Raw genomic sequence first — 22,646 nt, forward strand, 5'->3', positions numbered from 1 at the left:
GGAGCGTTTAAGCAGCTCCGCACTGATGATGATGTGTAGGTTTAGGGAAAGGAAAACAATTAGAGACAGGCCCGAGAATAAAGAGCCCACTTTGCTGCTGCTGCTGCTCTGGCAGCTTTTGGAAACAGAACGAGCAGCCGCCCAGACCACACTGGGGGCATTATTATGACAATGCAGAGACACTAAAGGCCTTTGTGTGTGTGTGTGAGAGAGAGAGTGAGTGTATTTGTGTGTGTTTTGGGGGAGGATGAAGAAATCGATCGCTGCCAAAGACGCTTTGCACTGTGGCCTCGCTCTACGTAGGTTACGCAGAGCCCTCCTAGCCTGTCGCGGAGCCTCTGCGTCGTCTCCGGCTGCGTGGAATACTTTTTAAGTGTCTGTCACTCCGTCAAGGGACAACGGAGACGGCAAGAGCTGCGATTGGTCCTCAGGACAGGCCGAGATAACGCTGCTCTGTGCCGGGCTCACAGTGAGCACCGAGCGTCCACAGAGACGTAGCTGATCCCCGCCGATAACGCCGCTGCCAAACTATAAATACGTCATATCTTAGCACACACAGCACATGTTTAGACTCGAAATGGCCAATTTTTCGCCTCAAATTATCTTAAAACTGCATTCCGTGACACAGAAAAGTGAGAAACGGCCACTGTTTCAATAACAACAGTCTTTCTTTTTTTCAAAAGCACAACGACCTTGCGTGGCGACCCCTACTGATTGGGCGGGAAATTGCAGCGCTTATCCGTCACCACGACCCAGAAGTATGAAGGCTCGAGGCGTCTCCATGATTACGCAGTCGGTTAACTATAATGTGGCCTTAAGGCGAAATTTCCAGCTGTCGCAACTTCTTTAAACAGCCCGGAAATCTGGCAGGACCCCCGCGGCACTTACAACTTTCCTCTTTACTTGCTCGACTGTACGATCGTAGCCGGGCCTCCCGCATCAGCTGTTGCATTTTCGCTATGCTAATCGCCTAAACCCTGACCTGCCGCTGTCGCGAGCCCGACGCGTTCTCTTTATACGCACTTTGAAGTTGTCGGGGGACTCCCGCCGAGTTGTCTGGCGACCACTTCGCAGTTGTCGGGAGAATTCTCTTTACACGGGGTTCCCGCTGTCGCCAAAAGCGTAATGTAAAGTGGGCCTAATTTGGTGGATGACGCCAAAATAAAGCGGCAGTTTTTCTGGTGCTGTAGCTCGTCGTCGTCAAAACAAGCAAAATGTTGCCGAATTAGCTTTAGCTTGAATAGCTGTAAAAGTACTGTCGCTACGTAATGTTTTAATAAAAAGCATTCACAATGAGTAACAGTGTCTTAAAACCTCATGAACATACAGTCTTTGTGATTTATATGGCATTGAAAACCTTAACTACATAAATAAGGAAATGGTAGAATCTGTAATGTCTCAGCTAAGCTAGCTAGAGTCGTAGATAGCGCTACATACTTATCACATACTTAGCTGTATTAATATTTATGTAAAACAACAAACCTTAGAGGCTGTAGCTTGTAGTTGTAGCTTTAGCTAGCTAGCTAGCTGTAACGTGCTGATCACTACAACTTGTTTACTACACATTTTTCATGCTAGCTCTTTTAATTTGACGGTATTTCTTTACAAAGTCATTTTTAAAGCAAAAGGAAATCAGATTTTTGGTTTACTACAGTTTTTTACTGAGTATTTTCAGACGTAGCAGCTTTTACGAAGGATTAATCAGTGTAAATCGTGGTGAATTTTTCAAAACTATGGAAATGTCACAGAAGTGCTTGAAAAATGTGTACATTTAGTTTGCTAAAATACAGATTGAGTGATTTATTTTGAAGTGCCACATTTTCCCAGTCAATCCAGGACCTTTTAATTTAAATTATTAAAGCAAAGGTTAAGTGACTCCAGTGCGTTTTTTAGGGACATTTTAAGAGTTTAAAGCTCGTTGTCGTCGTCGTCGTCACGGTTTTGACGCGTCGGCCTTCACGGACGATCGTCTTCATGTTTTTGGATGGAAGTGATTATGTTTGAGTTACTGTCGTCACGTGTACCTAATAAAGCGTGGATTAGGGCGTGTGATGTTTTCGTATATGGAACTTCAACAAAAAAGAAATGTGCTGCCAAAGTAAGATAGAGACAGATGTGGTTATTGGGAGCAGATGGCTCCACGACCGCTAACGGCTAAGACTAGATTTAGAGCTGTCCTAATCAATGATTTTAATCCAATGATGACAGCACTTGCTTTATAATCTGGAAAACTGTTATCTTTTGCACGTGTGTTGTTAGAGAAAATGATGGCTTCAGCTTAAAGACGCCGCAGGGCTGATTTAACTTTAATTTGGGCGAAAATGTTGTGTAGAGTCATTTTCTTTCATTGTCTGGGGAGGATTAGCTATGCCACAGGAAATGTAAACGTTCCGTACGTTGCCAGTTGCCTTTAAAAACGCTGCATTTGAATTTTATTCTCACTGCCCATTACTTGGAAAAACAGAAAAACAGTATTTCATTGTGCAACCACAGATTTCCACACCACACCCATCGCATGGAATTGTGCAAAAGGAAAGTTTTCATACCATTTTTCCAGTGGAGAGTTTTTGTGTGTCCCTGTTTTAACCCCCCCCCCCCAAAAAAAATACAAAATAAAATGTCAATGGGTGACTGAGCTAATTCAAGATCCTAACGAACGCGACGTTCCGAACCAGCAGGTTGCTGAATAATGAGCTCAGGGTCAGAGAAAGTGGAAGTCATGTCGAGTATTGAGCCACATTTTAGTGAGCGTTAACTGGAATTCACACGGACTTTCAGAAATCGGCGATCTCTGAAGAAGAAACTTCAGGAATTCCTGAATGCAAGTTTTTGGTTTTCGGAGGATGTGGTTCATCTAACTACCTGCTCTCTGACTGCATACATTTCTCTCAACGTATCCCAAGTCTGCCGCTTAAACCAAACGACTTCCAGATGTGGTTTGTCAGTAAATCCATAAATAATGACAGAAAAAAAACTTTAAAAAAACCGGTCCATAACATGCACGGCCTCATTTAAATTTTATGTCCAATTTGACGCGTTGCATTAAAGTGCAGCTTCCCGTAGAGCCAGAACAAATGAAACGTTAAAATAATATGGAATCCACGGATTAAAAAAAAAAAAGTGGTCAAAAATGGGATGAATAACAAAGATGATGGAAGAGGCCGAGTCAAACGTTTCTCTGAAGACGGTTGACTCGATAATTATTAACTCCGCACTACAAATTACGTTTGCCCCGAAAGATGTATTTTTAAACCAAAATGAACGAGTTTCTTGAATATTCATGTGAAACATACGGCTGTGGGTCAAATATCTTATTTCTCTTGGAGGGAAAGAGGTAAAGTTGGATATTTCTGTCTCTGGCCAATGAGGATGGGGAGATTCAAACGTTGAGCTTTTTTATATTTTACAAATCAAGAATATCAAGAAAGATAATGGACATTTTGACCTGATTAATGTCAATTTAAATGTACATTAAAAAACTCAAGAGGGTCACAAAATATTTAGTTTTTTATCCATGTTTGACTTTTAACATTTTCAGATATGACATAAAAACTAGCTTAACAAGCAGCTCTTATAGTAAGACATATTAATCTCTATTAATATGTATGCACTATAATGTAACTCTTACATTATTTATGTAAAACAACAAACTCAGATTTTGTTGTGTCAAAATGAAGTTACAAGCAAAACGGTGCTATAAATTAGCATTAGCTTGAACTAGCTGTAAGAGTTTCTTAAAAAGCATTCACAGTGAGTACTAGTGTCTTAAAACCTCGTGAACATACAGCCTTTGTGATTTATCTGACATTGAAAACCTTAACTAAATAAATAAGGAAATTATACCATCTGTAATTTAACTGCTACATTATTTATGTAAAACAACAAACTCAGATGTTGTAGCGTCGAAATTGAGTCACAAGCAAAACGTTGCTGAATTAGCTTTAGCTTGAACTAGCTCTAAAAGTACTGTTGCTACAAATGTTTTGATAAAAAATTTTTTTATAAAAAGCATACACAGTGAGTAAGAGTGTCTTAAAACACAGTGAACATACAGTCTTTGTGATTTATATGACATTGAAAACCTTAACTACATAAATAAGGAAATGGTACAATCTGTAATGTCTGGTTGGACACAACAAGCTCAGCTAAGCTAGCTAGAGTCTAAGCTAGCGCTTAACAACATATCACATATTAAGCTGCGTTAATATTTATGTAAAACGACAAACCATAGAGGCTGTAGCTTGTAGGTGTAGCTTTAGCTAGCTAGCTAGCTGTAATGTGCTGATCACTACAACTTGTTTACTTCACATTTTTCATGCTAGCTCTTTTAATTTGACAGTTTAAAAGCAAAAGGAAATCAGATTTTTGGTTTACTACAGTTTTTTACTGGGTATTTTCAGACGTAGCAGCTTTTAATAGCGAGCTCGTCAATCCAGAGCCTTGTATTCATTGATTCAATGATTTATTCATTACCCGAATGCAAGGTTAAGTGACTCCGGTGCGTTTTTAGGGACATTTTAAGAGTTTAAAGCCCCAAGAATCACCAAATTCTTTTGGTCGGGGAACTTTTGGAGGACGTATAGTTTCATTTTTTAACGGTTAATCCAGGCGTGACACGTCATCCATCATCCCTGTCGCTTCACAGCGAGCTCCCTGTCGCTCTGACGGACCAGAATATGTGAGGAATGTGAATGTCACCAGTGGAGCTCAGGGGGTAAAAACGTGGCCGAGGCCCGATCGTTCACTCCAGGCGTTTTTAATCTCGATCTCCGCTGCGGCTAAAGGGATGATTAATGAGCCACGGATGCCGTTTGTTCAGCGGGTATTTTATACGTAAACGGCACGGACGGGAAAATTAAAGGGTTGAGCAAAATGTTTACTTGACCCAAATTAAGGTAGGAGTGGTGACATTGTCTTAAATATCTGTTTATTTGGGGGGTTTTTTGTGTCCGTCTGAGGGATCGTGAGCGTAATTGCTCTGGGACGGAAAAACAAAAGGCGCCACTGGTGAGCAGCTATTCCCTCTGAAGACATGTCGTGATGAATTCAGACGCACTTATGTGGTCGGCGCTGCGTTTACTCGTCTGCCACAAACGAACGCACGAATAAGCAGAAATGCGGCGAGTACGCGGTGCCGTATGCGCTGATCCCAGAATCTGATGCACAAAAAGCACTCGCAGTAAGTAAGAGTGCCTTAAAACCTCTTGAACATACAGTCTTTGTAATCAATATGACATTGAAAACCTTAACTACATAAATAAGGAAATTATACAATCTGTAATGTATGGTTGGACACAACAATCTCAGCTAAGCTAGCTAGAGTCTTAGCTAGCGCTTAACAACATATCACATATTTAGCTGCATTTATGTAAAACAACAAACTCAGATGTTGTAGCGTCGAAATTGAGTCACAAATAAAACGTTGCTGAATTAGCTTTAGCTTGAACTAGCTGTAAAAGTGCTGCCACTAGGAATGTTTTGGCAAAAAACTGTTTTATAAAAAGCACTCATAGTGAGTAAGCTAGAGCTTAACAACATATCACATATTTAGCTGCATTACTATTTATGTAAAACACCAAACCTTAGATGTTGTAGCTCTAGCGAGCTAGCTGCAACGTGCTGATCACTACAACTTGTTTACTTCACATTATTTCTTTACAAAGTCATTTTTAAAGCAAAAGGAAATCAGATTTTTGGTTTACTGCCGTTTTTACTGGATATTTTCAGACGTAGCAGCTTTTACGAAGGATTAATCAATGTTAAAGGCGCCATATGTAAGAATGTGGCCAAAAACGGTTACTACATTCAAATTCAAAATTCCGAGGTCTTTTTAGGTTTCGATTTCTGACGTAACTGGCAACCCGTGGTTGCTCGGCAGCTGAGACTCTACTGACTGCAGTGATTGGTAGACGGCGGTAGGTGGCGCCACATGCTGAAAACAGGATCCTTCCTAGCTCGGCTCCGCTGAGCAACATTTTCCAGCCGGGAGAAACATCATTGGTTTTGATGTTCACCCATTTCCATTGTCTCATGTGCGATGGGGGGGGGGGGGCATGGCTGTTCAGCCCGGCCGTCTGTGGGGGCCTTTTTTACAGTAAGTGTAAGCCGATCTGCTCGGGGTGGATTCCTTCAGAAGTCTTCACTCAGCAGTCCTGGTGCAGAGCCATGCCAAGCCCACACGAGAGCCCATATTCAGCTTGTGAGGAATGTGGATCTATGGCTGGCGCTGGCCCTCGGAAGCTCGGTGGGTGTAAAAGAGGGAAGGGAGAATCGGAGAGAGGGGAGAGAGGGGATGTCTGCGTACAATTAAACCCGAACAAAGCCGTCGTTGTACGGGGCTGGCGCTGAAGAAGCTGCAGAGGAGCACTGCCGCTGAAAGCCAGGAAATGTTAAAAACACTGTCCTGCCTTTATCCGTCGCGTCAGAGTCATCGCAGAGGCTTCGTGGGTGGTCTGAAATCTGGGTTTAGAGGGTTTTACGCGTCCGTCCCAGTGATCAGAACGTGTCCTGACGTTCCTGACCTCAGATTGAGCCACAGGAATTGTCAACAAACTCCAGTCCTACATGGACAACAAGGACACGTTCAGATTACCAGACTGGCCGATATTCCCTGATTGGCGTCCAATTATTAGTTCCAATACTCAAATCAGTCTTGTGCCAATTCAGTACTCGTCATAGGACAGACGTATAACTGAAATGTGGTCAATCGCAGCGGTGTCAAACTCATTTTCACTGAGGGCCACATCAGCATCATGGTAACCCTCAAAGGGCCCAGATGTAACCGTCATAAGGGATAAATGTAACTAAATGTAACCAAATATAATGTAAAATGAAGGGAACTACTCCTTGTAACATATCGCTAAATAACTTTCTGTATTTACACTGCGATCTAGTAGCGGTGCCGTCACTTTGCGGGTAAAGCAATCGCCATGCATTGTGGGAAATGTAGTTTACGGTCAATGCACGACTTAAAGGTGAAGTAAGTAGTTTATAGTGACATCTAAAGGAGAGGCTGAAATTTACAACAAAGAACTGCTCCTCTGCTCACCCCCTCCCTTCCCTGAGCGCTACGGTATCCTCAGCCGGTCAAATGTCAACGAGGAAGAAGTACAAAATAAAACAGGAAATGGGGAAAACCGGAGCCAAAGAACCAGGATTTTTGTGTGTGAATTGGGTAACGATAGACTATAAATTGGGTGTCCACATTAAAAGTTCAGGAAACACTGTCTCGAGCTTATCTTCTCACATATCTGACGTTTTTGTTTCTATCGAAGACGCATTTTGATCCTTCACGACGCCATTTCTGTCTCGTCAGATCCTTTACCCGATCCTGCCCGGACTCCTGGACTGCAACCCGTTCAGAAAGACTCCAGAGCGCCAGGCGACGGCTTCTGCCGCCGAGTGCGTTCGGGTCCTGGGTACGAGTGGCCTGCAGGTGCCCGGCGAGGTCCAGCAGGTTGTGGAGGTCCTGAACGAGGCCTGGCTCCTCCTCGCAGACTGTCAGGTCCACCCGGAGATTTCCTCGCAGCTCGTCGGCTACGTCTTCTACTTCGTCAGCGCGTCGCTCGTCAACTCGCTCATGGAGAGAGGTACGTCGCGTTTACGCCCGCCGCGTTGGCAGGAAAGGCCTTTTTCCGAGGCGTAAGAGTTCACCACGTACTTTAAAGGCGCCATATGTAAGAATGTGGCCAAAAACTGTTACTACGTTCAAATTCATAATACCGAGGTCTTTTAGGTTTCGTTTTCTGACATTGAAAACCTTAACTACATAATTAAGGAAATTATACAATCTGTATGGTTGGACACAACAATCTCAGCTAAGCTAGCTAGAGTCTTAGCTAGCACTTAACAACATATCACATATTTAGCTGCATTAATATTTATGTAAAACAACAAACCATAGAGGCTGTAGCTTGTAGGTGTAGCTTTAGCTAGCTAGCTAGCTGTAATGTGCTGATCACTACAACTTGTTTACTTCACATTTTTCATGCTAGCTCTTTTAATTTGACAGTATTTCTTTACAAAGTCAGTTTTAAAGCAAATGAAAATCAGATTTTTGGTTTACTATCGTTTTTTTTACTGGGTATTTTCAGACGTAGCAGCTTTTACGAAGGATTAATCAGTGTTAAAGGCGCCATATGTAAGAATGTGGCCAAAAACGGTTACTGCATTCAAATTCAAAATACCGAGGTCTTTTAGGTTTCGTTTTCTGACGTAACTGGCAACCCGTGGTTGCTCGGCAGCTGAGACTCTACGGACTGCAATGATTGGTAGACGGCGGTAGGTGGCGCCACATGACGCCAAAACATGATTTCAAAACATAAACATGATTTACAGTCTGCAAAATATTTTTTTTAATGCAAATATTCTGTCTGTACTGTTGTTGTTGGTGAGTTCAGTTTGTTATATGAACATTATTCCTGAGTCTCTGTGACATATTAGGAGGATTTTATGGCCAGTTGCTTTAGATTTATTACATAATGCACCTTTAAATCCGCAAAGATCAAGTAATATATCGCAGAACCCGACAGACTGAACATATATGATGATCCTTATACTGCCCCCTGGTGGTGTACGGGTATGGTAACAGCCATTACAGACCTGCAGCATGTACCATACCTTTTATACTGTTTAAATTTAAACCCACAAAATCTGGTGTTCATGTACAACTACAGGGTTTTGGTGGTTTTTTCAATGAACCTTTTTTGTGTTTCTACATTTTATATTGTTAATACACTATTTTAACATGCAGTAAATTGTAAATAACAGCCAGCTTTTGCCCATTTTCAGACAGAAAATGGGCAAAAGCAGTTACTCACAGGACATTTTGGAGGCTTAGGTGTTGAAATAATAATTTCTTTTTTTACAGGGTATCCGCTGTCCTAAAAAGTCTTAAATCCATTAATTTGAATTTAAGGCCTTAAAATGTCTAAATTAAATTCTCCTAAAATCTCATAAAATGTCTTAAATACAGTTTTTAAAGGTCATAAAAATCTATTAACGTTACTTTTATTTAAAACGTGCATAAACTTCAGTTTCACTTTGAAATGTTTCTATTTTTCAGGATGTGATAACAACAATAACTACAACACAGAACTAAAGTAGGCCACCTGTGCTGCCAGGGGAGAATTTATCGCGCACTAACTAGCTAGCGTGCTGTAGCGCGCGCCGCGGTGTGTTACAGCTTAGCATAGCAGTGAAGAAAACTCCAATTTCAATTTTCCTTTGTGTCTTTTGTACTTTTTTGCCAGTACGGATTTGAAAAGGGTCTTAAATTGCATTCATTATTCTTAAATTTGACTTGTTGAAACCTGCAGAGACCCTGATTTTAATAAATTCCTGACATTTAACATTTCTTATTAGACATTTTTCTCCCTGCTGTATTTTATTGAAGAAATTATCCATAAGATGTCAGTGATTTCAAAATAAAAGGCAGCAGTTTGCAGGACCATCCCTGATCCACCACTCTGGTCTTGTTTTTAGCTGTAGCTACTCTGCTCCCTAGTGGCCGCCACGAGGCATTACCATGACTACATGAACTACACTTCTCTCCTTTCCCTTTTCCATCCTTTTCCAAACGGAACAGGATCCGAGCCGTTAAGCTGAAATCCACATGTGGGTTTTTCAACCGCAACATAAATCAGCGCTGAGGGTCAAGGTCACGCTTGATTCACACCCCGGGTGTTGGTGGGTGGTCCTGGTCGTGGTGGAGCTGCCACTTAGGCTCTCTCTCCACGCTGTAGCACATATACAGTAATATACAGCACCGCTGTGATGTGTTTGCAGGCTCAGAGCCAGGTTTTTATCAGTGGTCGCGGGGCGTGAGGATGCGGGCCAGTCTGGACCTGATCCTGGACTGGGCCCACACCGCAGGACACGGAGAAACCGCGCTGGAGCAAACGCACACGCTGGCGTCAGCGATCAATCTGCTGGCCACGCCTCGAAAGAATCTGCTGCAGGTAAACGCACACAAGACAAACCGAGTCCTAACCCTAAACCTTTAAAGGGGACATATCGTACCCTATTCCTAGTCCACCTTAAAAAAAAAGTTAAACAAAACCTAAGTGACAGGAAATGACGTCAGCCACTGAGGCTACTGGGAGCTAACAGCAGTTAGCATTTGCAAAAGTGATAATTAGCAGGCTCTAGCGGGCACATTGCCGTCATATATAACATGTATCCACTGGACAGATGAATCCTCTGCGGCTGGAAGTTTGTGTAGAACTCTGTGCTGCACCGTGGAGCCAGGAATAGAACTTTTCGCAGACTTTGCAAACTTCCAGTTTTCGCATACCGTTGCCCTCGCCATCACTCTCGCATGTTTTACGGACAAAGCGGAGCCTCCGCGAGACGACAGTTCCGGGAATTTAGCGCATTGTGACGTCACAAAGCGCGCGACAGTCAACATCGCTTGTTTTTAACATGAGCGAGTCATCTTTTTTCTACACTTTGCCGACTGATAGGGCCTCCAGAGTCCCAAATATAAGGATTTAAATGATTAAAAAGTTGATTTTACATAATACGTCCCCTATGTTGCCCACCACACGGGCAACATAAGGCCCTTGGGCCAAATCTGGCCCACAAACCAATTTTATTCGGCCCGCGACGTCGTCACACGTCATTTTAGAGATATCAGCAGCTGTGATGACAGAAGAGTTCACTCTAACCCTAACCCTAACCCTCATTTTACTTATTAAGCTATGCATGTTGCTTATAAAGATGCGTTTCATGATTGTTCTTTCATTTGTGGCCGTCTGTGGGATAAATAGATGCTTTTAAACCAAGTCTTAACTCCTTAAAAATCCACTTTTTGGTTTTATTATTCATGAGCAGGGGTTCTCAAAGTTTTGATACCTGAGGGCCGATTTAGGAACCCAACGTTGGACTGAGGGCCGCCAAAAAAAAACAGACAGAAATCCCATTTGTAATCATTTTAATGACCAGATTGCAGTTCTACAGTTTACACTTATTGGTCTGTGTCCGTTAATGTCCAATAAACATTTAACAAGCTTAGTCGCTCGTGGATTAAAACTATCAACTGTAATTCATTGCGGGCCGCCAGAAATGTTTCTGTGGGCCGCCATTGGCTCGCGGGCCACACTTTGAGAACCAATATTCATATGGATCGGGCAAAAATGTCCACAAAAAGAGACTTGGTTTTCTATCCAAATCTGTCCACAACAATTCACACCCAAAGTCAGTTCCTCAGAAATGAGGTTCTGCCTCATTTGGACCAGGTTTTGGACAGAAGGCCCTAAAGAGGTAACTCATACAAGTCGGAATTCTCACATTATCCCCTGAGATAATCCCTGTTTTGTTTTGTTTCTGTGTGTGTGTGTGTGTGTGTGTGTGTGTGTGTGTGTGTGTGTGTGTGTGTGTGTGTGTGTAGACATCTTGGAAGTCCTTGCGGTCTCACTTCGCCGCCCTGAGTCCAGCTCAGCTGAACCACCTGCTGACTCTGTACAGTCCAGGTTCTCCCTGCAGACGCACCTGGACCCCGGCAGCACAGGACCAAGCAGCGGTGCTTAGAACCGGTAAGGACCTCCGTGAACCTTCTGAGATCCGATAATCAACAACATTCGTGGGAATGCAAACCTAATTCTAACCCTAGAACTAAGTCGTGACCTTGGAAAAAGCCCTTTAAAGTTGTGAGGGACGGCCTGAATGTCTTCACAAAGACAGGTTTATATCACTCTGATACTCATTTTGGACGAAAACTCAACACTCAACACTAGAGTGATTCCCAAAACCTGGCTCAGGACCCACAGATTGGGTCCCCCCAATCCCATTTTCAGCTTTTAGTGAAGATTTATGTTCATATGTTTATATAACATGCATACATTGTCTTTTTGTCTTTATTTACTATCATTTTAATTTATACAAGTTCTGCTTTTTACAATATTTGCTGTGTTATTTTACGGCCTCTCACATCAGGCCGTGTCAGTTTTTGCATCCTGGAGGTTCAGTGGCCTCTTCTGCAACCGGGTGAAGAACTTAAGCTAGAAGTGCTTACACCGTCATTCCTCCTGGGCTTTTCTTTAAAAAACAGAAGTTTGCGTTTGCATTTCTAGATGTTGGCTCCGTCCCAATACCTCCCCCTTAATATTTTCCCTTGGTTTTGACCATAAATTCCCCTCGTTGAGGGAAGTGGTATTGGGACACCACTACATGCAAATTAGCGTAGTGAACATAGCGAACGTGCTAACCTATGTCACATGTTGACAATTCTAGCGGTGGAGCGTGCTACTATTTTCATTCAGGAAAAATGCCGGCGGATGCAGCTGTTTGTTTTTCTCCGTCCTCGCAAACGCTAAATCGCGAATGTGATTGAAATCTGATGAGTCCAGGGTATTCGTGTTCAAGTGAACGCCGCTACACACATCCAAAACACTGACAAAACTACCCAGATGTAGCAGAGCAAGCTAGCGGCTATTTGCCGGGTGCTTCGAGAGCGTTTGCACGCCACGCAGAGCTGCATGACTGGCGTGCTCTCTCGGGGCGCTCGGCGGGTAGCCGCTCGCTAGCTAGTTAGCTAGCTGCTTTCATAAATCGTCACTTATTTTCTGACATTAGTGTTCAAAGCTCAACGGTCCTTTGGATGTGTATCAAACCAACATATTCCAACACAATTGGACATTGTAACGTGCTCATTTTGAAAATATATTACAACAAAAATTTTCCTCGGCAGATGTGGCCGCCATCTTTGTTGAAAAATATCAGCCGGCTCACTGAATTCCCAAAGCATCATGGGTAATTCCATCCACTCATTTCTGCTTGCTCCACCCCTACACGTGAACACGCAAAATGTAGGGTTAGGGGAAAAATGTAGGGTTAGGGCAAAAATGTAGGGTTAGGGGAAAAAATGTAGGGTTAGGGAAAAAATGTAGGGTTAGGGTAGGTATTGGGACGGGGCCTATGTCGTGCCGGAAACTCAAAATCCTCTTTTCCCTTTCCTCAGCCGAAATCCTGGAGAGTTTCGACACCCAGCATCCTCTGGTGCTGCCGGGCGGCGGTCACCAGTTCCAGCTGAGGAGGTCGGCAGTGGCGGCGGCGGCAGACTCGGCTCTGAAGGACGAGCTGGACAAACTCGGCGAGTTTGTTTCCTCGCTCCGTAAAACGACGCCGTCAGCGGAGGATCATCACCAGGTACGAGGTACCTGAGACAACCTTGGGAAACTGGGTAAAAAGGGAACAGTTCATCACTAGATCTGTATTTTCTCTCGTTGTTAAATCATCCAGAACGGCCGCTGCCTTCAGGCGACCGTCCAGAACCACTTGCCGCCCTCGGTTGCCTCGCCTCCGTCACCCCCGTCGCAGCCCTCCCCTCCGTCCGCCAACCACCGACACGAGAAGCTGAGACATCTGGAGCTGCAAATCACCGACACGACGAGCAGCAGCAGCAGCAGCGAGATGAGGAGGTCGGCGGCGGCGCCGCTGGACCCTTCGTGTCTGCTCACTCCACCCAACACCCCGCACCACATGGACCACGATGAGGCGGCAACGGATAAACGGACGAAGCCTGACGTGGAGACGCCTCCCTGGACCTCAGATGTAGACAATGAAGGTACAGGAAACTACCTGTGGTTGTATTTTAAAGCTCACATAGAGTGGTCCTGTTGCACATTTATGTGAGTTATGGAGGTCTACTTACATACATTAACTTGTTTTTATGGTCAAAAACCTCCTAGTTGCTGTTTTTTCAGAGATCTCGCTGAGCCCGAGATTACAATAAAACACAGCATTCTCAGCAGTGGCTGAAATGTTTGTTTAGAGCCTTCAGGGCTTCGTAAACAAGGTAATGACGCAGATACACATTAAAAAAACAGCGCTAATTGGAACTTCCGGTCTAGGTCCGCTTTAAGAAGATGTTTGCTGCTTTGTTTTAGTCTTTTCTGACTGGAAAATGACATTTGTAAAGCACTTACTAGCTTTGTCTGCTGTTGGTTAGCTTTAAACTTACTGGGTTTCAGGATTTTCCTCCTGGTTGGATAATGAACTGATCACTTTGTCCTGTTTTTTCCTCAGGTGGATTAGTGTTTGAGTGTCTGGCTGCGTTGAAGGTGGACCGTTTGAAAGCAGACTGCCCCAGTATGAAACAAATTCTGGAAATTAAAGAGGAGGAGGAAGAAGAGGAAGAAGAGCAGGACAACCATTATGATGACAACAATGACGAGGTGTTCAGTCTGGAGCTGGAGCGAGGTGAAAGGGGGCTCGGCCTCTCTTTGGTCGACACGAGGGTGAGTGAAAGTTTACAATCGTCATGACAATGACAATGTGAAAAACTATGATTCCACTGCCCCCTACTGGCCAAAGGCTGCCTTCAAAGTGGAGCAATGGAGGATTTTTACCCAACTTTAACAGCTTCGGAGTCATTGTGATGATTAAATGTCTTGTTGTCACTGCCCCCTACTGTCTGTTAGCAGAAAAAACAGCCTTGCAAATCAAATTGTGAGTCCTCACCATCAGAAAGTCTCGCAATGTCATAAAAAAATATGCTGTAGGGGGAGCTCCGTTGCGGAGAATCGACCTCACTCGCAAAGTTCGGCTTTAACCGTTGACGAGTCTTGATTTAACCTTCAATTTACACCTGTAGGTGTCTTGTTTGCTTGATAACAGGTTAAAGGAATGACTACTTAGCATTTAGCTTAAAGGTGCATTATGTAATAAATCTAAAGCAACTGGCCATAAAATCCTCCTAATATGTCACAGAGACTCAGGAATAATGTTCATAACAAACTGAACTCACCAACAACAACAGTACAGACAAAATATTTGCATTAAAATTAAATTTTGCAGACTGCAAATCATGTTTATGTTTTGAAATCATGTTTTTGGCATGTGGCGCCACCTACCGCCGTCTACCAATCATTGCAGTCAAGTAGAGTCTCAGCTGCCGAGCAACCACGGGTTGCCAGTTACGTCAAAAAACAAAACCTAAAAGACCTCAGTATTTTGAATTTGAATGTAGTAACCGTTTTTGGCCACATTCTTACATATGGCGCCTTTAAATGTCTTGTTGTCACTGCCCCCTACTGTCTGTTAGCAGAAAAAACAGCCTTGCAAGATCAAATTGTGAGTCCTCACCATCAGGAAGTCTCGCAATGTCATAAAAAAATATGCTGTAGGGGGAGCTCCGTCGCGGAGAATCGACCTCACTCGCAAAGTTGTGCTATAAACGTTGGTTTTCATGGACGTAACCTTCCATTTACACCTGTTGCAGGTGTCTTGATAACAACATTTAAGGAATGACTACTTAGCATTTAGCTTAAAAGGCGATACAGTTCTGTGTCCTTCAGCGACATCTTGAACAAACTCGAACTTTCCAGGAAACGTCGTTCAGGGTGAAAGGCGTTTTCATCCAGTCGGTGGTCCCGGACTCTCCCGCAGCTCGCTGCGAAAAGCTGGCACCAGGAGACCAGATCCTGGCGGTCAACGGAGTTAGCCTACTCGGCTTGGACTACAAGAGGTGAAGCTTGAATCTATGAGTCGTTGAAATATCGAATTGAATTGTCAAACGACTTTGATTTCATGCTCTGTTTTGTCTCCGGCAGCGGGAAAGAGCTGATCCAGTCGTCAGGGGAGCGGCTGAGATTACTGGTGACCCGTTGTGATTGGATGGCTAAAGCTATGGAGACGGGATGCTGAATTTTATTGAACCAAGAGACTGTTGAAGCATCACACAGACACAGACTATGACTATGAAGGCTTGTCTAATGCACTAATGAATGAGTTGAATCCATCCTTAAAGGGCAGGGTTTACAGTTACGCACAGGAGGGTCACAAATTCAATCCCTGGGCCACGATCACCGCATATTTGCCCCCCACAAAGAAATTCAGGCCACTTTAGGCACCACATCTTGATGCATCGCAAATTAGCATAACAACAAATCAGCTATAAGGCATCGTTGACTGTTCCAGGTTAGCCTAGTCTTTGATTTTGACGACCATGCTACACCAGAGGACATGAAACAAAACTAATGTGGAAATGAAACCCAAACACCACTATTTAAAGGCAAGGCAGCTTTATTTGTACGGCACATGCAAACAAAAGATAGAAACAGGGAAAGAAAAGCTTGATGGAAGAGAGAGTAGCTATTAAACATTAATTCAAGCGTTGCCGTCAGTGATTTGTCACAGTGTGAAAAAACTGTCGCTGTTGGAATCACATTAGTGCAATAAACACTATCTATTTCTCTAAGAAGCACTATCTAACACATACTGTCACTGCCATTCTTGAACCTTTTTTATTATTATTATTATTATTATTATTGATCATTTGGATTGAAAAAAATGTAGTATGTGTGATATTTGATATTTGAAGTGTGGTCCATAAAAACTCATTTTGACAAAGTGACAAAGTCTACGTTGATTATTTGAGGACATCACGTCGGAGCCGGGTAAACACTTCCTGTTGGTGCAGGAAGTACAGCACATCCCTCCGAAACGATCACGCTCATCGACTTTGTTCAGAACCCACGGAAAACTTATATTCGAAGTCCTTCGTTTTGTCGGCGTAAACTGCAAAATATTTCGCCTCGGCCATGATCAGATGGTTTTTCCAGTCTCTGACGATTCCTGGAACACAACGCGTTAAAAAGGTGTTTATCGAAGGGCTTTGTCGGTTGCAAATGACTATGGGATGGGTTGTTCCTGCTATGCTTTAGTTTCCTACCTCGTCAACCTTGAAAGTTAGAACACAGTGTTCTCTTGGTAACTGTTGCCTCCTATTAACTTGGATAGTTTGCAAGCAAGAGGGCAAATGGTCATCGCAGGGCCAGCCCGACCCGCATAGACAAACAAACACGACTCTGCAAATGAATCCCCAATCTGCAAGTCTTTGGACTGTGATAGGAATCTGAAGTGGCCAAAGAGAACCCATGTGCACATGGGGAGAACCTGAAAACAGAAAGGCCTAGGGTCAAACCAGGACCCAAACGGGTGACCTTCTTGCCCGTGAGGCGGTAATGCTAGCTAGCCACTGTGTCCTTAAATGGACCACAAACCTCACAACTGCTCCACATTCAACAATGACGTCAGTAATCCATAATATGGGCCTAAACTAAGATAATACAATGGTTTTCATCATTTTTATACCTCTATTAACAAAGAAAATACTTCATTTGTAGCGTACTCATTTCACTGCTTTCGGTCAAAACACGCAATTTATTCTGGGTAGCCCTTGTTCCCAAGGGTGGTCTCGGAAAATCTCAATATTGCTGGCGATACAGCCCTTAAACTTGGACCTCAACTTAATTTTTCTGAGAATCGGGACAGCACATTTGTGAGATTGAGGAATTAGAATTCACCCTAACTGTTTACCTTTGGTAACTGCAAATAACCCTGATTGCATCATGCTGTGCTGGAAGTGTGTGCTGAACATGCGCGGCTGACGGCCTCTGTTCAACATTAAGTTTGGCGGTGTAAACCGTCTCCAGCCAGGGCGCGCGATTCCACGACGGCTGAGTCTCGACGGACGCCGTATCTCCTTCGCTCAAGACGAGAGGGACGATCTCCTGCATCCAGGTGGTACCTGATCACAAGAGTTCACCAAGGAAAATCTGAAAGACCTCAAAGTTTTATGACAAAAAAATGGCTCTTGTGAGAGTTAATGAATAGTCAACTGCCTTTAACAAACACAGAAAGTTTACATTGTCACTACCCTGGAGTAACCTGAGGTTTCAAACATGGTAATGTCTGATGACGCAAGCTAACGGTTAAAGTCAGAGTTTGAGCGCGTTTTCCACGTCATATTCATACAAAACTCTTTCAGCACAATTAGCCCTTTTAGTCTCGTATAAAGTCCCGAAAAGAGGACACTTGAGTAAAACCCAATGCTTGTTCTCAAAGAGCAATGGTTCCACGCGGAACCACGAGCACTGCGCAGCATCGGTAACTTTCGGTACTTTTACGTTCAAACGCAGCAGTAGTTTTTCGCAAAAAAACGTCTTTTGTTTTCTTTTTTGCGTTAAACACCTGTTGATAATGTTAGCTACAACTGTCTTGTTGACTTGGTAGCAGGCTAGCTTAATCTCTGACGCTGTCTTCTGAGAATGCGCGATTATTAAAACCCATCTTTCGTTTTCTTTTTTGCGTTAAACACCTATTGTTATCACCTTTTCTGCCACCACTGTCTCGTTAAATTGTTAGCAGGCTAGCTTAAGCTCTGGCGCTGTCTTCTTAGCATGCGGCATTATTAAAACCCGTCTTTTATTTTATTTTTGCGTTAAACACCTGTCTATATCACCTTTTCTGCCACAACATTAGCTGCAACTGTCTCGTTAAATTGTTAGCAGGCTAGCATGAGCTCTGGCGCTGTCTTCTTAACATGCACGTCTTTTGTTTTCTTTTTGCACCTGTTGTTGGCATTTTTTTGTGCCCTGACGTTGCTATAACTTTCTCGTTTTTCGTGCAAAACGGTAATAAAAAGAAGAAGAAGAAGACCTCCTCCCCAACCCCCAAAAACCAGTTTCAGAGTGTATTATTGGTACAGCTCTCCTCGTGTGATGCTGAAGGAGGCGGAGATCCATTTAAAAATAAGAACCTGCTCGAGCTGCAGGGGGTAAATGCAGACTGACAGCTCTGACAACATGACCGAAGCAGAGCTGTACACGCTGCACAAAGGAATGCATCTGCCGACGCTGCTGCATCCACCGCAGAGCCTCGCGTACTTCGAGGGCTTCGCGTTCCGTCCGGACAACGTTGTTATCGCCACATATCCCAAGTCAGGTGAGTGCGCGCAGGTGTTCCCATGGATCATGGATCTGGACGCACAGCTGCAACACGGCATGTTCAGTCAAGTCCAGTCAGGTAGATGATAAGGTACTGTATGTAGCTCTGCATGATGTATGTAGTATGACTATATAGCAGGGGTCTCAAACTGGCGGCCCTGGGGGGCCACATGCGGGCCCCAAATCACTTGCACGTGGCCCACCAATTAATATCGTTTTAGCTTTTTTTCTACGTTTCTTCGCTTCGGACCAAGCGATTCATCTAGAAAATAATCGATAGATTCATCGATTACGAAAATAATCATCAGTTGCAGCTCTAGATGAGTTATTTCTGTATGTTTCTTTTACTACTATGTCACGTTACTATGTTTACCATGTCATAAATACGTTTATATTGGCTACTTTTTTTTATTACATATCAAAACAATCACTTCATAAATCATAAATATTATTATATTCATGTCTTTTTCTTAAAAAAGTTGGCCTCTTTTTGACTTTACTGACCAAACAAGACGCTCCGTGGCCCCCCGGGGCGTTTGAGTTTGAGACCACGTGATGCTCTATAGGCTCCACAAAGGAATGCACCTGCACTCAACAGAGCCTCGCACACCTCCAGGGGCTTCCCTGTCTGACGAGCCGAGTGTTCGCAGGGTTTCTAACGTCTATTTTCGGTTCAAACGCTTCCACACCCACGCACAAAATGTGGTGATGATTTATATTTTTTTTTTCGTTGAGTTCAGGTCAGGTCGGGCGGCAATAACGAACCAATTATTAAACCGGTTAAAACAAGTCTTCCCGCTCCTCAGATCAGTTTATTTTCGGGTTTCTTTGCTCCACGTAACGTAAAGATTAGAATGAGAATGAACCAGAGTTGGGCCCACGGTTGGTGTGGTGCAGTGGTTCTCAAAGTTTTGATACCTGAGGGCCAATTTAGGAACCCAACATTGGAACCGGGCCGTCAAAGGAAAAAAAACAGAAAGAAATCACATTTGTGACCAGATTCTACAGTTTAGTGTTAAGTAATATAAGCATTAATATAATGTAATTTAAGCATTAATATAATAATGCTTTATAATTTATTGGGTAATTACCCAGTTTGGCCATTGATCTTACCTTCTAATTGCAGGTTAATACCAAGTAACACATTTCTTTTACCATATATTTACTGGGTAAATAGCTAGTAATTGGGGGCTGTAGCTACCTGCTTATTACCAGCTTATTACCCAATAATACACTAAAATTCACCATATAGAAACCAGGTAAATACCCAATATTTTTGTTAACACTTATTGGTCTGTATCCAGTAATGTCCAATAAACATTTAACAAGCTTAGTACCTCCTGAATTAAAACTATCAACTGTAATTCACTGCGTGCCACCAGAAATGTTTCTGCGGGCCGCCATTGGCCCCCCGGCCGCACTTTGAGAACCAATGGTGTAGTGGTTAGCACTCTTGCCTTTGCAGCAAGAAGACCCGGGTTCCTGGGTTCAACTTCGGAACAAGGGCCTTTCTGCAAGGAGTTTGTGGGTTTTCTCCGGGTTCTCCGGCTTCCTCCCACAGTCCAAAAACATGCGATATGGGGATTAGGTGAATTGGGCACTCTAAATTGAGAGAATGGTTGTTTGTCTCTATGTGTGGCCCTGCGATGGACTGGCCAACTGTCCAGGTTGTACCCCGCCCTATCGCCCAATGTCACAGCACCCCCCCGCGACCCTCTGGTGGAGGATAAAGCGGTAGATAACGGATGGACGGATGAACCAGAGTTCAAGAAACACTGGGATAAAAGTGTACTTTTTTTATACATTTAGGTACAACTTGGATGCAGGAGATCGTCCCTCTGGTCCTGAGTGGAGGTGACCCGGCCGCCGTGGAGACTCTTCACAACTGGGACCGCGTTCCCTGGTTGGAGGAGCATCGAGCCTTCCAACTCAATCTGGAGGTCCGCGCACGCTAACCACTCACTTCCCATGGTCACCGTGTCAGATTATCAATCCCAGCGGTTCTTGACAAGTACGAACCCAAACGTCGTAGGTCTTTGTTTTGTCGCGTTTGCCCCCCCGAGGACACGTCGTCGCCTAAAGCTTGATGAAACGTTGGCGATGCCGTGTCGTTCGTTGCAGGTCGTCTAGAAGCTGTGCTAACGATGTTAGCGCAGCGAGAAAACATTTAGCTGGTTCTTTGACGAAAGGGCAAAGTTTGAATCTTGTCAATGTCTCAATGACGACCATACCATCACCATAGGTGACCCCAAACTTTTCAACAGTAGTGTACATAATAGGAACATTGGCACACATTGGTGTATCAGGTCAGACCAAATTTAAATGTTATGATCCAAACCCAACAGGAATGTCGACATTTTGGATTGAACTGGACATTTTTTTTGTACTACAACAAACACTTTTTCGAACATAACAAAAAAAAAGGTGTTTTTAACATCCTATTTTCCAACATTGCATGGTCATTTAAAAAATAAATCACTTTAACGCCTTCCTTTTTTTTTACTATTTATAAACATTTTTTTTTTTTACGTTAGTAACGTTTTTAGCATTTTTGTAACAATTTGTAACATCTTAACATCATTTCGTCAAAAATAAATTTTGGAATTCAAAACCCCCCAAAAATTGAAAACAAAAATAATATTTTTTCCCCCAAAAAAGTAAAAATAGAAGAAGATATGATGTTAAATTATTATTATTATTATTATTTGGTCACAAATCACATTTTTCAGGGCCTCACGGACTCAAAATGCAAAAGTTGCGGTGAAAACGTACGCGTGAAAGTGGTTTGGTGAATTACCGCGGTCAAAGGGGGGAAATGCGAGAGGCAAATAATTGTGCCTGGATGTAGTACGGACCCACAAATGCAGCACAATAATACAGCGCAGGACGGTTGGTGACAGTCTTTATTAGAGCTAAACCAAGAGGGTCTTGCATGAGGTCCAAGGGTGGACATCTGCTTGATGGACCCTTGATCTGAATTTCTCTGTGAGATGAATAAGGTATCTATCTATCTATCTATCTATCTATCTATCTATCTATCTATCTATCTATCTATCTATCTATCTATCTATCTGATCAGGAAGGTGGCCATTTTGGATTGAATAGTAGTTTTTTGGCTGATTTTTTGCTGCAAACAGCTTTAAATTGAAGATGGTTTTCTCTTCCTTTCTAGTTCCGTTTAACTCGTGGTTCGATCACGTGATGGACTGGCTGAACGCTGAAGATAAACACCACATCATGTACATCTCCTACAAGGAGATGAAAATGGTAAAAATGAGACGCTAAAACCAAAAAAGTTCTCATAACGATAGAAAAAATTTAACTTCAAAACGAATGATTGGACCAGAGTGGTGTTTTTTATTTTCTTTGTGTGCAGGACCTGAAGGACTCTGTGGCCAGAATCGCTCAGTTCTTGGAGAAACATCTGGAGCCCGAGGCGATCGAGAAGATCGCGGATCGCTGCTCGTTCAAGAGCATGAAACTTAACAAAATGTTAAACTACTCGGACGCTCCTCAGGAGTTCATGGACCAGACAAAGTCGGACTTCCTTATGTACCACAAGACTCTTTGTGGATGCATCATCGGAGCTGACCACAGTAACATCACTGCCCTAAATGGATACACAGATAAGTTTGAATGAGACAGAACACATCTGTGTGTTTACTGATGTATGAAAGAAATGCTTAGACTAACCAAGTCTTTTGCAGGAAAGATGTACGGCATCTTGCTGTATATATGGTCATCTGCATCCGATGGCACCTGTAGACGATCATCATCACAATCAGAATTGTGCAGCATGTGTCATATGCAAATGTTGCAAATCTTCAAATGGCAAATCGGACACTGAAAAGTGTCTGAGTCACATTGCCTCAGCTCAGGGCCTGCTCCAACAGGAAAGGTCATGTTGCTCTGTAAGAG

At 43.2% G+C, this 22,646-nt stretch overlaps 2 protein-coding genes across 2 annotated transcripts in view; both read left to right on the forward strand.

Moving 5' to 3' along the window:
- Nucleotides 1-15,645, forward strand: part of LOC310939122 (ras-associating and dilute domain-containing protein-like) — a gene marked incomplete at both ends in the record, with an annotated part of 28,166 nt that extends 12,521 nt beyond the window's left edge. Inside the window, 8 exons of the mRNA XM_083903789.1 lie at nucleotides 7,316-7,589; nucleotides 9,787-9,959; nucleotides 11,390-11,534; nucleotides 12,959-13,146; nucleotides 13,240-13,564; nucleotides 14,026-14,237; nucleotides 15,327-15,466; nucleotides 15,552-15,645. Of these exons, the coding sequence (XP_083759915.1) occupies nucleotides 7,316-7,589; nucleotides 9,787-9,959; nucleotides 11,390-11,534; nucleotides 12,959-13,146; nucleotides 13,240-13,564; nucleotides 14,026-14,237; nucleotides 15,327-15,466; nucleotides 15,552-15,645 (1,551 nt within the window). The remainder of the gene's footprint in view (nucleotides 1-7,315; nucleotides 7,590-9,786; nucleotides 9,960-11,389; nucleotides 11,535-12,958; nucleotides 13,147-13,239; nucleotides 13,565-14,025; nucleotides 14,238-15,326; nucleotides 15,467-15,551) is intronic.
- Nucleotides 15,646-18,587: 2,942 nt separating this feature from the next.
- Nucleotides 18,588-22,368, forward strand: LOC310939123 (sulfotransferase 2B1-like; the record flags this gene model as incomplete). Its single annotated transcript, XM_083903790.1, has 5 exons — nucleotides 18,588-18,726; nucleotides 20,538-20,668; nucleotides 20,971-21,034; nucleotides 21,901-21,995; nucleotides 22,105-22,368. 5 exons carry the CDS (start codon nucleotides 18,588-18,590, stop codon nucleotides 22,366-22,368), a joined length of 693 nt encoding a protein of 230 aa, XP_083759916.1.
- Nucleotides 22,369-22,646: the final 278 nt, after the last annotated feature.

This window comes from Microchirus variegatus, assembly GCF_963457635.1.
Source record: "Microchirus variegatus genome assembly, chromosome: 17".
NCBI lineage: Eukaryota > Metazoa > Chordata > Actinopteri > Pleuronectiformes > Soleidae > Microchirus > Microchirus variegatus.